This window comes from Chrysochloris asiatica, unplaced genomic scaffold (genome assembly GCF_000296735.1).
Source record: "Chrysochloris asiatica unplaced genomic scaffold, ChrAsi1.0 scaffold00011, whole genome shotgun sequence".
In the NCBI taxonomy this organism is placed as follows: domain Eukaryota; kingdom Metazoa; phylum Chordata; class Mammalia; order Afrosoricida; family Chrysochloridae; genus Chrysochloris; species Chrysochloris asiatica.
The window spans coordinates 30,187,148-30,201,750 of NW_006408529.1; the positions used below are offsets into that span (position 1 = coordinate 30,187,148).

A 14,603-nucleotide genomic window follows, 5' to 3' on the forward strand; every position below is an offset into this window, starting at 1 on the left:
CCCAGCAAGCAATGAACAGAACTTGGAGAAGGGCAAAGATGTAGGAAACGGTACATGTGAATATAGAGATACCTTTAAGCAATAATCGGCTCTATGACAAAAGAATCAAGAAATATCTGTCTTCTCTGCTCAAAAAATTGTATAATCTATCTTTGCTTTCCATAGAACTTCCTCCACACATGACACCAGCATTTGATCACCGTACCAAAAAGTGTTCAGTCCATGATTTGAAATAAATGAAGCAATTTTACACGTTAGAAGATTTAGCATTATATCTGACTACCTTTCATTAATCATGCAAATTGTTTAGTTGGTATATATATTAGACTGCAAGTTGTAATGCTTTCATGAACATTGAAACAATGTTGTTGTTGTTGGGATGTGGGCCCAAAGTTACGGCAATCTCATGTTGAGTGGGATCTGACCATTGTGATCCACAGAGTTTTCATTGGCTGATTTTCAGAAGTAGAACACTAGGCCTTTCTTTCATGTTCTGTCTTAGTCTTAAAGTGCTACTGAAACCTGTTGAGCATCATAGTGACACTAAGGCCTCCACTGACAGAGTAGTGGTAACTGGATATGAGGTATATTGGCTGGGAATCAAACCTGGGGCTTATTCATAGAAAGCAAGAATTCTATCACTGAACAGCCACTTCTCATTGAAACAATAGATAGGTCATAATAATAATAATTAATATTAGTAATTGCCTACTGCTTCAGCAATGTCATTTCCTTGAACATCCTTATTTCTTTAAATATTGTTTAGACTCGAAATAATTGAGAAACTAAATTGAAATGCTCTGTTAAAATCAATTTTCTGTGATGCTTGAATAGCTGGATTGGCCCTTTAAGCAGATTGCACAATACTGTCTTTTAGATGAAGGATTTTCTGTTAGAAAGCACCATGTCTCAAGGGAGACGATAGCTGCAGAGCATTTGGGCTATACAGTAGGAATGTAATTTGTTTGTTCAACAAACCATGGCAGCTAAACCAATAGAATAGTTTGTTGTTTAGTTTTTCTTATTAGACCATGCTGTAAAACTCTGAGGAATGTAAAAAGCTAATATAAATTAAAATGTAATTTCTTTTCCCCCAGATATTTTTAAATGCAGACACTATCCGATTGGGAAATCTACCGACCGGCTCCTCCTCTTCGTCTTCGTCTAGCTCCTCAAGTTCTCGACAGACAGTATACGAACTCTGTGTCTGCCCCAATGGCAAACTTTACCTTTCTCCAGCAGGAGTAGGCTCCACTTGTCAGTCTAGTAGCAGCATCTGCTTGTGGAGCTGAAATGACTGATTTCTCCTCACACCAGAATAGCCTTTTGTTCCTGTCCGTCTGCTTCACAGTTCTGCTCGGTTTCCCTTGTGATCAGTCCAGAGCTTCTTCAAATGGTCCACAGAGCAACTTCTTCCAGTGTAAGCAGGATTCACCGCCACTTTCTCTTGTGATTTACTGTACTGCTCAGCACAGAGAGAGTGAGTGACACAACAGTGGAAATATCATCTTCAGCAGGAAAACTGGATCATAACTTGTACTCAAAAGGGAGAATAACATAGGTGCCTTTGCTACATGAAGTGAAGCACAGAGTTTTAGATTTTTGCAGGACCTGGATATGAACTGCACATATATACATTACGTAGATGAAATTCCCAGTATCCAACGGCAAGAAGAATTGGTAGAATCTGTATGAAACTGACTTTACAGTCTGAAAGCACAATTTTCCATTCATCTTTTTGGATGTAAACTTTTATCCCTGAATTTTAAAATTTTGAAGCATTATGTAATGCTTGCTTTACTAAAAATTAAATTCAATACATGGTTTTTAACAAAACAAAAGAAAACAAGACAAAATCCTTCCCTGAGTTTGATTTGTTTCTTCAAAATCAATGTGTTGTTACTCTTTGTCTACTAAGTCTAGAATTTTGTACATTAGGTGATTTTGAAAGCACTCAGCAATATAATCTTTACAGAATTAACAAAACGCCATTAGACTATCATTTGTCATATCTGAATGGCCAAATGTAATATTTACTTGGCTATTGCATGAGACGTATTTGCTTTTAACTAAACATCTAGTTTATTGCAATAGAAGATAGGATTATGAAAGGCTTATTGATGGTATAGAATCCATAGGTCATTTTTTTAATCACATGCTGTCCTTACAATTAGGTTTAAATAGTACAATTTTTGTTTGTCCCATTCATATTATAGTTGAACCTAACTGCTAAGATCCAAACATCTAAATAAATAAATACTAACGTGATGTATAATGCTGGGAATGGATTAACTTTCTATTGTAATAACATCTACAAAATTAATATCTTTATTTTCTTTGAAGATTCAGATTTTCTTAGTAATTACATTGAAATTACACAATTATCTGTAAAAAGGATAAATATGAAGAAGCATGTTGACCACATGTTTACTTTATTCCATTCATATTTTTGGAAATTATTTACATTTTTATTCCACTGTTAAGATTTAGTTACTTTTACTAGACTGTTAAATTAGACTAACATAAGAAACCCTAATTCCTTCCATATCTCACTGCTTTTGTAAATTAGCTCCTAGTAAATAATGCCAAAATTCTACAGGTTTCTCACAGCATTCCTTAACTAGAATTCTTGAAACATATGGAATCCAATCAATGTAAAACTGTATTGATTATTTTCTATCATGGGAAGATGACTAGATTACTATAAGGTAAGTCCTTAATTTTCACATGCCATTCATTTGGTTTCTCTCATGAACTCTGTTATATGTGTGCAGAAGTTTCATTTTGGGGGTTCATGACTATGGAATCTTTGGAGTTCAGGTCTCCACAGTTCAGAGTGGGAGACTGGAAGGTGTTGAAGTAGTTACTTTAGTGAATAGAGGAAAATCAAGTAATGCAAGCAGTCAAATGAACAATTTGACCTGATTAACTAGTTTGGACAATCTATCTGATTGAATAATTTTTTTAAAGCGTGTTTCACTCAATGGATTCTGTACTTAAGGAAAAGATGGAAAGCTAGTTCTGTTTTGTTACTTTAAATATATAGCTTGACTTGTGCTTCACGATTACCATATAAGCTTTAAATCAATATTGGCTTAATAATTAAAATATACAATTGTTTAAGAAATCATACTGTAACACAAGTGTTCTATTAATGTAAGTTGCATTAGAATATCATACACATTGGTTTTTCCAAAATACTCCCACAAAGTATAATGCAAGAGGTTTTAGGAAATTACAGGGTGTTAATAACTATATTGTCAACTTCTTTAAGAAAAAGAAAAATGATATATTAATTTGAAACACACACATCCTAAACAACTCTAAATTAAAACAATTAGAAAGCTTCTTAGTAAAATAGAAATAATCTTTTTGATTAGTAATTGGCCTTGTTTCTAATTTCAGCTCTGTCTTCTACTAATCAGTGAACTGATTCAGTCTGGTTGTGAATATCTCCAGGCTTCCATCACCTCAATTTTACAACAAAATATTTGTAATAAGATGGTTTCTTGAGATTCCTTACAGATCTATTGTGATCTAATTCCAAGAGCAGTTATTGTAGGAAGGACAAAGCCACTGAGAATTAAATGTGTTCGTTCTACATAAAGAAAAAATGAAAAAAATTAGGAGAAAAGAGATTAATTCCAGTGAGGGGCAGTCAAATATTTAATTCAAATAGAATCCAAAAAGCTATAGGCACAATTTAAAGATAACATATTATTATACAATTTATAATAATATATACCATTTAAATGTAAAAAGACAATAGCTTAAGAGCTTTAGGCTTTATCTGCATTATTTAAAAATTTGGCTGAGTGGGAAAAAATGTCAGTAATAATACTGGGTTTCCTGTCTACCAACATATGTTGTTTGTTGTTGTTGTTGTTGTTGAGTGCCATCGAGTCGGGTCCGACCCATAGCGACCCTGTACAGGGTTTCCGAGGGTGTAAATCTTTACGGGAGTAGAAAGCCTCATCTTTCTCCCGCGGAGCGGCTGGTAGTTTCGAACCGCTGACCTTAAGGTTCGCAGTCCGATTCGTAAACATATGTTGTTTAAGTGCAATCAATTCGGTTGTGCTCAGAGTGACCCTGTAGGTTTTCTGAGGAGCTTCTGGTAGGTTTGAATTGCCAACCTTGTGGTTCACAATCCAGTGCTGATCCTACCAATACATGTTGTTGTTAAGTGCCAGTGAGTCGATTCCAACTCATAGCGATTCTGCATATAGTTCCCAAGGAGCAGCTGGTGAGTTTGAACTGCAGATCTTGTGGTTCAAACCGAACTTGCAGTCCAGTGCTTTATTCCACAGCGCGGGTTTAAAATGACTGGCTGTGTTAGGTTGTATAAGTAATACACAACTTCAGCAAATGAGTTTCTTTGAAGTTATGGAAGATTTCACTTAAATGTCCGCAATTATCTTGCAAAACTTGGTTACTAGTGGTGGTTATGGTTATATGCAGTAGAGTCGATTCTGACTCATAGGTACCCTATGTAGGGTTTCTGACGTAGCCTAAAGCCTCACATTTCTGCCATAGAATAGCTGGTAATTTCGAACTGTTGACCTTAAGATTAGCAGTCAGACTCCTAACCACTAGCAGAGCTCCCTCTTAACACAGAGGTTCCTTAATTGAAGACTACCCACACCCACACAGATTTGATATCTGTTTTCCTGATACCATATTTAAAGATTATTAAAATATATAAATATAATGTGGTTTACTTAGATAATGCAAATTTCACCTTCCCCAAATCACATTCAGAAAAGTCTTTCAGGCTTGTAACATGGACCCTATTATCTTATTATTATCTTATTATCCATACATCCATATATCAATAAATTTGAGCTCAGTTTATGTACAGAAAAGTAGAAAGAGAAGAAGCCAGACAGGCAGATAAGCAGACAGACAGAAAGGGTCCAAGGGAGGAAGACAGATTGTAACATTATTAACATTTGAATTCTTAGCTAGGAATGGATAAACAAACAGTGTTTGTTTTTTATTTTGTTATTTGATCTGAAACAATTCTTTTGTATTTTATGGACCACTTTACCTTTGGATCACAAACAGAACAACATTCTTCATTTCTCTATCAGAATATTTTAATAAAATACTTGCCAAAAACAGAAAAACAAAAACTTCCAAATTTCCTGGTTCTTTTTTCAAACAGCTCCAAATGTTCCAGAATGTCTGTTCCGCACTTCTTAGGCCTTTTTTTTGTTTTGTTTTTTTTTTCATTTTCATTCCATTATGGACTACAAGTTTTGTATTATATTACATATTCATTTACTTAAGGAATCAAAGCAATATCAAACTTAAAATTTTACAGTCTATAGGGAAATCTTAAAATGCAAGACTGTAAATCTCTGGAATTGGAGCAAGGAGTAGCAAATCTGGTGCTGCTTCTAGTTTGTTGGTTGGGCTAAAGTAATATATTCCATTACCTTGATTTCAAGTTGCTAACCTAGGAATAAAGGACATCAAATTCGAAGTTTTCTGTTCTCACCTTTACCTTAGCATTTCAGTGACTGACTTAAAACCCTGTAATTATGGGTTACAGTAGCCTAGTCTAACACAGCATTATTTAAAATCTTCTTGTGTAGCATAATATTTTTATTATAAATGTTGAAATGCAAATCTTCCCAACATCCTGCTCCTTATTCTCTTTTCTGTACTCCCTTCTTTGCTTTTACCAGTATCACTTTAGGATTGCTTTACATGCTTGCTTGGCAGTTTCAGTGGTAGATATATAAAGGAAAATAATGTAGTTGGGCTTTATACAAAATTAATCTTTAGAAAATTCATTTAGATACTTAACAAAAAACATGCATTGTGTTGATCATTATATCTTTTTACCTTTTTTATCTCGATAAAACTTAAAATCATTGGTCATTTGAAGAAGGGGTAATTTGACCACAGAAGTCAATTGCTGAATTTTTATCATGTGCTATGCCAATGCAAAATGCATACCTATATTAAATTCTGAATGACTGGACAGTACTTTGTTTTAATAAAAATATCATTTACTATAATAAAACTCCTAATGAATTATGTCATTGAAAACACGGTATATCTGCAGTAGGTAGCAATAGTTGGATGTTTAGAGAGTGTTTAATGCATTTAAGTGTTATATTTTATAGCAAATAATGTCACTATCATATTACATTTTTAGATAAATTGAAGATATTTAATGGCCAAATTTTATATACAACCATCAAACTAAACTCATGTTTCAGTTTCATATGAATGAGGACTCGTCACTGTATTCTTCCAGAAAGATTTGGTCTAACGAGACTATTGCTCATGTGATCATATTTGTAGGTACATGAAGAAACTATTTACTCATTGTAATAATGTACATTCTAGTCATGAATAATGCAACATATATTATCAAAACATAAAATAAGTTCATATTTTATTATTCTAATACAATCATAAATGAATGAATTATCTCATTGAACACAGTTCCTCATCCTGCAGTTCTTTAGTTGTTTAAATGTCACAGACCAAAGACTGGGATTTCTATTGAATTTAACACAAAAACATTGCAGCTTCTACTAACTTTTTCAAATGAATAAGGGAGCTTTAATTATAATAGAAGGTGGAAAACTTGCTACTTGCAGAAATATGAGCTGTAGACCATTAATTTATCCTTTTAAGAAGAAAAAAATCAGTGAGGCACATTTACCTTTTATAGCTAATAATGAACTCTTTAGTATTCATAAGCCAGTATATAAATATAATATCCCAAAATGTACCAAGGATGGATTTCCACAGTTGAGCTTAGACTTCAACACTCTTAAAAATTATTTGGAAAATGTAATTAATTTGAAATACTTTTCAAAACAGAGGGCTATTTTTTAAGTGTTAACTGAAGAGGCTCCACTCTTTGAGAAAGTCAATGAAAAAAGTTATAGGAAATGAGGTATGGTGAACTGTGATTCATTCTATTTTTGCAGTCTTAAGATCTCATTTGTCTGAATATTTTAAAATAAAAGCTAAACAGGGTTAAAGATGTGCAAAGACATTCACTGAAAATGGAAATGTGTGATTTAGAGTTTGATTGCCTCGTTATTTATACAATTCTTTAATCCAGGTCCACTACTCATTTATTTTGTTTTGTAACTTTCATGTAAATGTTTCTTGTATATAGAGATATATGAAAAATGGAACTATTTTCTTATACATACTATGCAATATGTTTGTAAAATTGCAATATTACCAAAATTGCAAAAGCTGTGCTTTTGTATTCTATCTTGCTTTATGTAAAATCAATACTTTTCTATTTAAATGGACTGTCTGTCAGATAAACTATAGATAACATATCTATTAAAAAAATCAGTCTATTGTATCTTTTGTTTAGTTTGGGATGAACTGGGTAATATTCCTTTGGGGAGGAAATGTAGCAAAATTTTGGCAGTTGGACACCTTTTTCACCTTAGAAAAGGATACCTTTTGACGCATGTAATGAGCTCATATAATTTATGACCCCTCCTGTAATTCCTGTATTTTGTCAAATTTTGGTGCTACTGTGTAACCATGATTAAATGTGCTAGTCAAAACAATGAGAATCAAAACTCATATGCTATCATTTCTTTTATGGAAAACAAGAGTTTGGAGAAGAAAACTACCTTATCAGCAGTGACTATCAGACTCCTGGACTGCAAACTACAAGGTCAGCAGTTCAAACCCACCAGCTGCTCCTTGGAAACCCTATCCATACAGGGTCACTATGAGTCAGAAAAGACTCTACTGCACTTATCAACAACAACAAATAGGCCTTGTTCAAATATTTGTTTTAAATACCAATTTTATTCATAAGTATACTGTAAAAGTTTAATATAGATAATAATAATATTTATAATTTATACAAGTATAAGAGCTTATCTTAGGAAATAGTAAACACATTTTCCTCCTAAACATATTATCAATGAAGTAAATTATTCAAATTTGTTTAAAAGCAATGATTAATACATTTTCCCATATGATTACTTGTTGCTGTTAATAGCCATAGTATCACTTCTGAATGTATAGGGCTTCCAAGGAGAGGTTGGTGGGTTTGAAGCATCAATTTTGTGGCTAGAAGTTCAGTGCTTATCATACAATGCCACACCAGGACTCCTAAGGGAAAATCTAACAATTACTTTTTAAAAATCTCAAATGGATACTTTTCCTCATTTGGAACCTATGTAATACAATACCACTCTGAACAAATGCAGAGTATTGACCTGGGGATGTTATCTCTAACAAATAATAAAATACATGCCATCCTCAGAAACTATCCTCATTCTTGATAAACTGAATGTAAGCAAGGAAATGAAGAAACAAAGCATCAAATAAGTAAATGCTAATTAATATATAGTTCACTGCTATACACATGTGTATTAGTGTGTGAGCTACAATGTTTATGCTTATGTATGTTTGAGCACATAGCAATAATTGCAGTCTTATCCTAAAGTTTGCATCATAATCATGATTATGTTAGTAGTTTGTTAATTTGGGGATGTCTACGATGTGAGTTTAGGAGTCCTGGTGTCGCGCTGTGGGTTAAGGCGCCAGACTGCAAAGCCATTTGAACTGCAAGGTTGGTGGTTCAAGCTCACCAGCTGCTCTTCGGAAACCCTACACAGGGTCGCTATGGGTCAGGATCGATTCGACGGCACTTAACAGCAACATCATGATGTGAATGTTAGGATATGACTAGAATTATTGCTAAGCACTCAAACGTTGTTGTTGTTGTCAGGTGCCATCGAGTCGGTATTGACTAATAGCAACCCTATGCACAACAGAATGAAACACTGCCCGCTTCTGGGCCAACCTCACTATTGTTGCCACGCTTGAGCCATTGATGATGCCTCCTTCTTCTCTGACCATCCATCCTAGCAAACATGATATCCTTCTCCAGTAACTGGTCCCTCCTGACAATATGTCTGAAGTATAAGAGATGAAGTTTGGCCATCCTGGCTGCCAAGGAGTAGTCGGGCTGCACTTCTTCCAACACAGATCTGTTGGTTCTTTTGGCAGCCCATGGCACTTTCAATAGTCTCCTCCAACACCATAACTCAAAAGCATCCATTTTTCTACAGTCTTCCTTATTCACTGTCCAGCTTTCTCATGCATATGAGGTTATTGATGATACCAAGGCTTGAGTCAGGTGCACCTTAGTCTGCAAGCAGATATCTTTGCTCTTCAACACTTTAGAAAGGTCTTGTGCAGCAGATTTACCTAATGCAATATGTCATTTGATTTCTTGATTGCTGCTTCCAAGAGTGTTGATAGTTGATTCAAGAAGAAGGAAGTCCTTGACAACTTCAGTCTTTTCTCCATTTATAAGAATGTTGTTTATTGGTCCAGTGGTGATGATTTTTGTTTTCTTTACATTGAGATATAATCCATATTGAAGGCTGTGCTCTTTGATCTTCATCAGTAAATGTTTTAAGTCCTCTTAAGCAAGCAAGATTGCATCATCTGCATATCACATCCTGACGCCATGTTTTTCTTCATATAACCCAACTTCTTGAATTATTTGCTCAGCATACATGTTGAATAAGTATGGTGAAAGAATACAACACTGTTGCACACCTTTCTTAATTTTAAACCACTCATCTATGCCAAGAAATTTAGAGGACAACTATCTGGCTGACTGATTGAAAGAGATCCATATTTGTGCCCATTCCAAAGAGAGATGACCCGACGGATTGTGGAAATCATTGGATAATATCTTTGATATCCCATGTTAGTAAAGTGTTACTAAAGGTAATACAGAAATGGCTGCAAGCATACATTGACAGAGAATTTCCATAGGTTCAAGCTGGATTCAGAAGAGGTCGTCGAACGAGAGATATCACTGCTGGATCTTGGCTGAAAGCAGAGACTAACAGAAAGGTGTTTACCTGTGCTTTATTGACTATGCAAAGGCTTTCAATTGTGTGTATCATGACAAGCTATAAACAACATTGCGAAGTATGAGTATTTCGGAACACTTAATTGTGCTCATGAGAAATCTGTACATAGACTAAGAGGCAGTTGTTTGAACAGAACATGGGAACACTGAATGGTGCTCAAACATACCCAAGCATAAATGTTTTAACTCACACACACTAATACACATGTATACATCAGTGAACTACATATTAAGTAGCATTTACTTATTTAACTCACACACACTAATACGCATGTGTACAGCAGTGAACTACATATTAATTAGCATTTACTTATTTAACTCACACACACTAATACGCATGTGTACAGCAGTGAACTACATATTAATTAGCATTTACTTATTTGATGCTTTGTTTCTTCACTTCCTTCCTTGCATTCAGTTTATCAAGAATGAGGATAGTTTTAGAGGATGGCATGGACTTCACCATGTGAGATTTTTTTCAAAAGCCTTTACTTTCTTTTTCCTTTGCTGCCAAGTAGCTTTATATAGACACATATACATAAAGGGAAGTACTTCAAAATTTTCATGGAAAGCCAGAATTAAAAGATAATGGAATACACATACACACAGAAGTCTATGTGTATATAAAGAAACATCTATATAACTAAAGCTTTCAAACGTTAATCCTAAATAGAAAACTGATGTGTTTTTAGTGTGAAAAAATCATATACATTTCATGACCTCATCTGAATTCCAGCAAAGTGCTGGATAGTCCTAAAATGGAACCAGATATTTAGGTTCTTACTTCCAGCAGATCCTCAAGACATTCATCAAATATATCAAGGTCTGGTATTAGGTAAACTCTTTTGTCCTATTAAGTAATGTTATTTGAGAATGAAGGTTAGGGAATGCAATAAATCAAATGTAATATTAATGTTCCCATATCATTAGCATGTTCTAAAGAATTTGCCTACAGAAAGTAACACCTCTTTGAACTAAAAATGTTATTGCAATTTCTTATTACCAAGTTGCCTATGTTGTTGTTGTTGTGAAGTGATGTTCAGTTGGTTCTGACCCATAGTGACCCTGTATAGGATTTTAGAGGAGCAGCTGGTGATCTTGAACTGCCGACCTTGCAGATCAAATGGCTTTGCAGTCTGGTGTATTAAGTAATTCACCATTGGACCATATAAAAATTTATAGAGGGAGGTTTTTTTTTTGTTTTTTTTTTTTGTTTTTTTTTTACATTTTTCCCTTTCAATAAGAAATATTATTTGCCATGAAAGAAGAATTTATAGTAATAGAATTCTTGCTTTCATAGTCTCCACTAGTGATTTTTAAAAATGGAATTTTAAAATCGATTCATTTTTTTTTTTAAACTTCTAATTAGGATTAGTTAGAACAACCATAAAAAAAGAATTACTTAGAATTCGATATATGCATTGAGTCTGCTTTAATCATTCAAAGAAATGCCATGAACAGAGAGAGGAGAAAAACTATGTCTATATAGTAAAAATTGCAATTTACAAGGTATCTTGGTCAGTGAAAAGGCCTATCCAATCGTGTTTTCAAGGCGTAATTATAAATTGTGAATATAAATGAATGGTTCAGTGTGGTTCAGAGACAAAGCTTAATATGGTTTTCGTGCTGAAATTAAAAGTTAGGTCAAATCATTTTTACAGGTCTCTTTTTAATTGATCTAACCAGATTTTCTAGGACATAACTTTCTATCTTCTGTTTCCAGAAAGATACCAGAATGCTGACAATATATAGTAAACAATTAAAAAGAAAAAAATAAGTCTAAAGGAAGACCATGGAGAAAGACGCATCAAAAGACTACTCTAAACTAAATTACTAAAATAGAAAATGTTACTGTGCGGGATACTAAAGGCTTAACTTTACTGAAAGGCAAAGTTAAAAAAAAAAAAGGCATGAGCTACATCAGCCACATAACTTGAATAAAGAAAATGGATCAGTTCTTTAAAATAAAGAACTTTTCTCTGCTGCTACATTTAAGGTATATATTTGCCTATGTATTTATTTATGAATCAGCAATAAAATATTGATTTATTAAATAATAATTTTGTTTTAAATGGTCTCTTATATTAATTGTTAATAACTAAAGAAGACATGTAATAGAATTGCTTTTACGGTGTTGCTAAGTGTAAAAATTTCAATTGATTCATAAAGCATTACATTTGCATAATTTAATCAAAAAGTATAAAATAAACCTAAATGGAACTATTTCCCAAAACTTGTCAGTTTTTTTCCAAAACAAACAGGATCAGTCTTATTATGTAATTTAAAATGTATTGCATTCTTTTATCAGTAGATGTATTCATTTATAAATGAATTACTATACTCGTAGTGCAGTGGTTACGAGTCTGGCTACTAACCTCCAGGTCAGCAGTAAATTATCAGCAGTTCCACGGGAGAAAGATGAGAATTTTTGCTCTCATAAAGAAGTACAGCCTAGGAAACCCTGTACAGGGTCCCTGTGAATCGGAACCGACTCCACAGCACATAACCACCACAAACACTATACTAGAGGATTTTGTCATAACATGAAAAACGTTGCTAGTAGACTTTAAAAATGTGTTAATAAAATATAAAACCAAAGAAAGACAGGACTAAAATTTTAGAAAATTACAGGGTTTTTTTTTTTGTTTGTTTGTTTCAAATTGTTATGTGCGGAAGAGTCGGTTCTGACTCAAAGAGGCCCTGTATAGGGTTTCTGAGGAATGGGTTGTGGGTTTGAATCAGTGCCACATCAGGACCCCTAGCAGTTAATATGAAGTGTGTGTTTTAGGTATAGTCTGGAATTCCAGAGTAAAAGTAAGCTTAATAAGTTAGAACATTCAAGAAAAGTATTAACAGAACAAAATAAACACATTTAAATAAAAATTAAAATATAAAGTAAAATATTAAATATTTTTAACTCTTAAATTCTACAAATTAATTATTTTTACTGGTATTCTGAACTAATCTGTAAGTAATATAGTTTCTATACATAAAATCGATTAAAATTTCTTAAAGAAGCACCAGTAGAATAGAATTTCAAAGAACCAGATTATAGTTCCTATGTTGCCTTGGAGATCATTCAGTAATGTATATAAAACTAAATCAATTTGTGAAGAGTTAACTATTATTCTGTAGTTGCATGTAAGCTTCTCCTTGCATGTCGACTCTAGCCAATATCAAAGGGCTACCAAAGTAGAATATGATACTGAAAATGTGTCCAGAAGCTCTTCAGAAAAGAAGGACATGATCACATGCTGAGGGTTCTGGAGTAATTGATTGGTCTACATGTAAATACTCTATTTGAGCAATGAGAAATAGCAATACTGGGCCTCAATTTCCTCAACTATAAAATAAAGGGTTAAATATCTATGTTATTAAATGAATAAATGTTAACCATCATGTCATTACAGTTTAAACAATGTTTAATTCTGTATTATGAAAGGTTTACTGTTAGTTTAATGTGGAAGTATAATATTTAGAGCAATGTACTTAAGTGAAAGAATAGTGATGACAAATTGTTGAATATTTGATAAATTATGGTCCATTATGTACTTGAAAGTGCACTGTAGAATTATTTGCGTTATTCACATTGTCTGAACTCTGGGTTACAACTTTATAGCCTACAGTTCAAAGATAGAAATAAATAAACTAGCATAGGTGAAGTCTATATTATGTATCATAAAATGAGTTAAGATAATTTATGTTGCATCATTAGTTATAATCTCAGCTTCCATTTGTATTAAATTTAATTAATCCAGTTTTATGGATTCAAAGGCTGTGCTTCAGAGAGGTTAAGTAAATTCTTAACACATCTTTTAACAAGATTTTAATACACTTATTTGCTTATTAATATAATAGTTACAAGAACTTCCATGTAGCAGGTGATAATCTGAAAAACAAATAAGAATTGTATTCCAAATTAGAGCCACTTTGTCTCTCTCTAGAAAGAACCAGTTAAAAGTCAGGTATTCCTATATCATGGTGGAATACATCCAATGTAGTTCTAACAGAAAACTGCCGTTAGTTTGACAAGATTCGCTCCATTCCTACAATTCTACAATGGATGAAAAGCATATGATCAATTTTGTTATTCTTGATTGCTCTGAAGGACTTTTAATAATATTTATTATTGCACAGGGAAGCATAGTGGCTCCATATGATAAGCAGTGGACTTATCAAAAGAACATGAAATGTTCTGTGAAGAAAATATTAAGATAATGACAGAGTATATCTCCCTCACTTTGATTAACATTTTAAAAATCACTCTCACAGTTTAAAGGTTTCTTCAGTAAATTTTCTGGGATTCTGCAACAGGGTATAGATAGTCAAGACAACTGCTTGACTATCTGTGACTGAAAAAACAGTCATTGAGAACAGTGACCAGGAGACCTGCATTATATTCCAGTACTACACAACAATGGTACAATTGGAGGCATAACAAAGCAGAAGAAACATTCATCACACTTTTAAAATCTAAAGTTGAATTGTGAATCATAAACTAATCTCAGAGTTTTAAACATCTGGTCTTCCATATGAGATTCCATGTTTTCACTTTGGATACATTCTGTTTCAACACCAACACATTCTGTTTCAACACCAACCATTTTTTTTCTGTTAACTTTAACTCCTGATTGCATGCAGCAGACTGCTTATTCATGTGTGTGTGTGAGACTTTACACAGCATTAACTTTTCTTTTCTTTCTGT

At 33.4% G+C, this 14,603-nt stretch overlaps 1 protein-coding gene across 1 annotated transcript in view; it reads left to right on the forward strand.

The window, feature by feature from the left end:
- The window catches only part of SGCZ (sarcoglycan, zeta), a 718,425-nt gene extending 717,133 nt beyond the window's left edge, over positions 1 to 1,292 (forward strand). Inside the window, exon 7 of the mRNA XM_006834475.1 lies at positions 1,098 to 1,292. Coding sequence (XP_006834538.1) covers positions 1,098 to 1,292 — 195 coding nt within the window. The remainder of the gene's footprint in view (positions 1 to 1,097) is intronic.
- Positions 1,293 to 14,603: the final 13,311 nt, after the last annotated feature.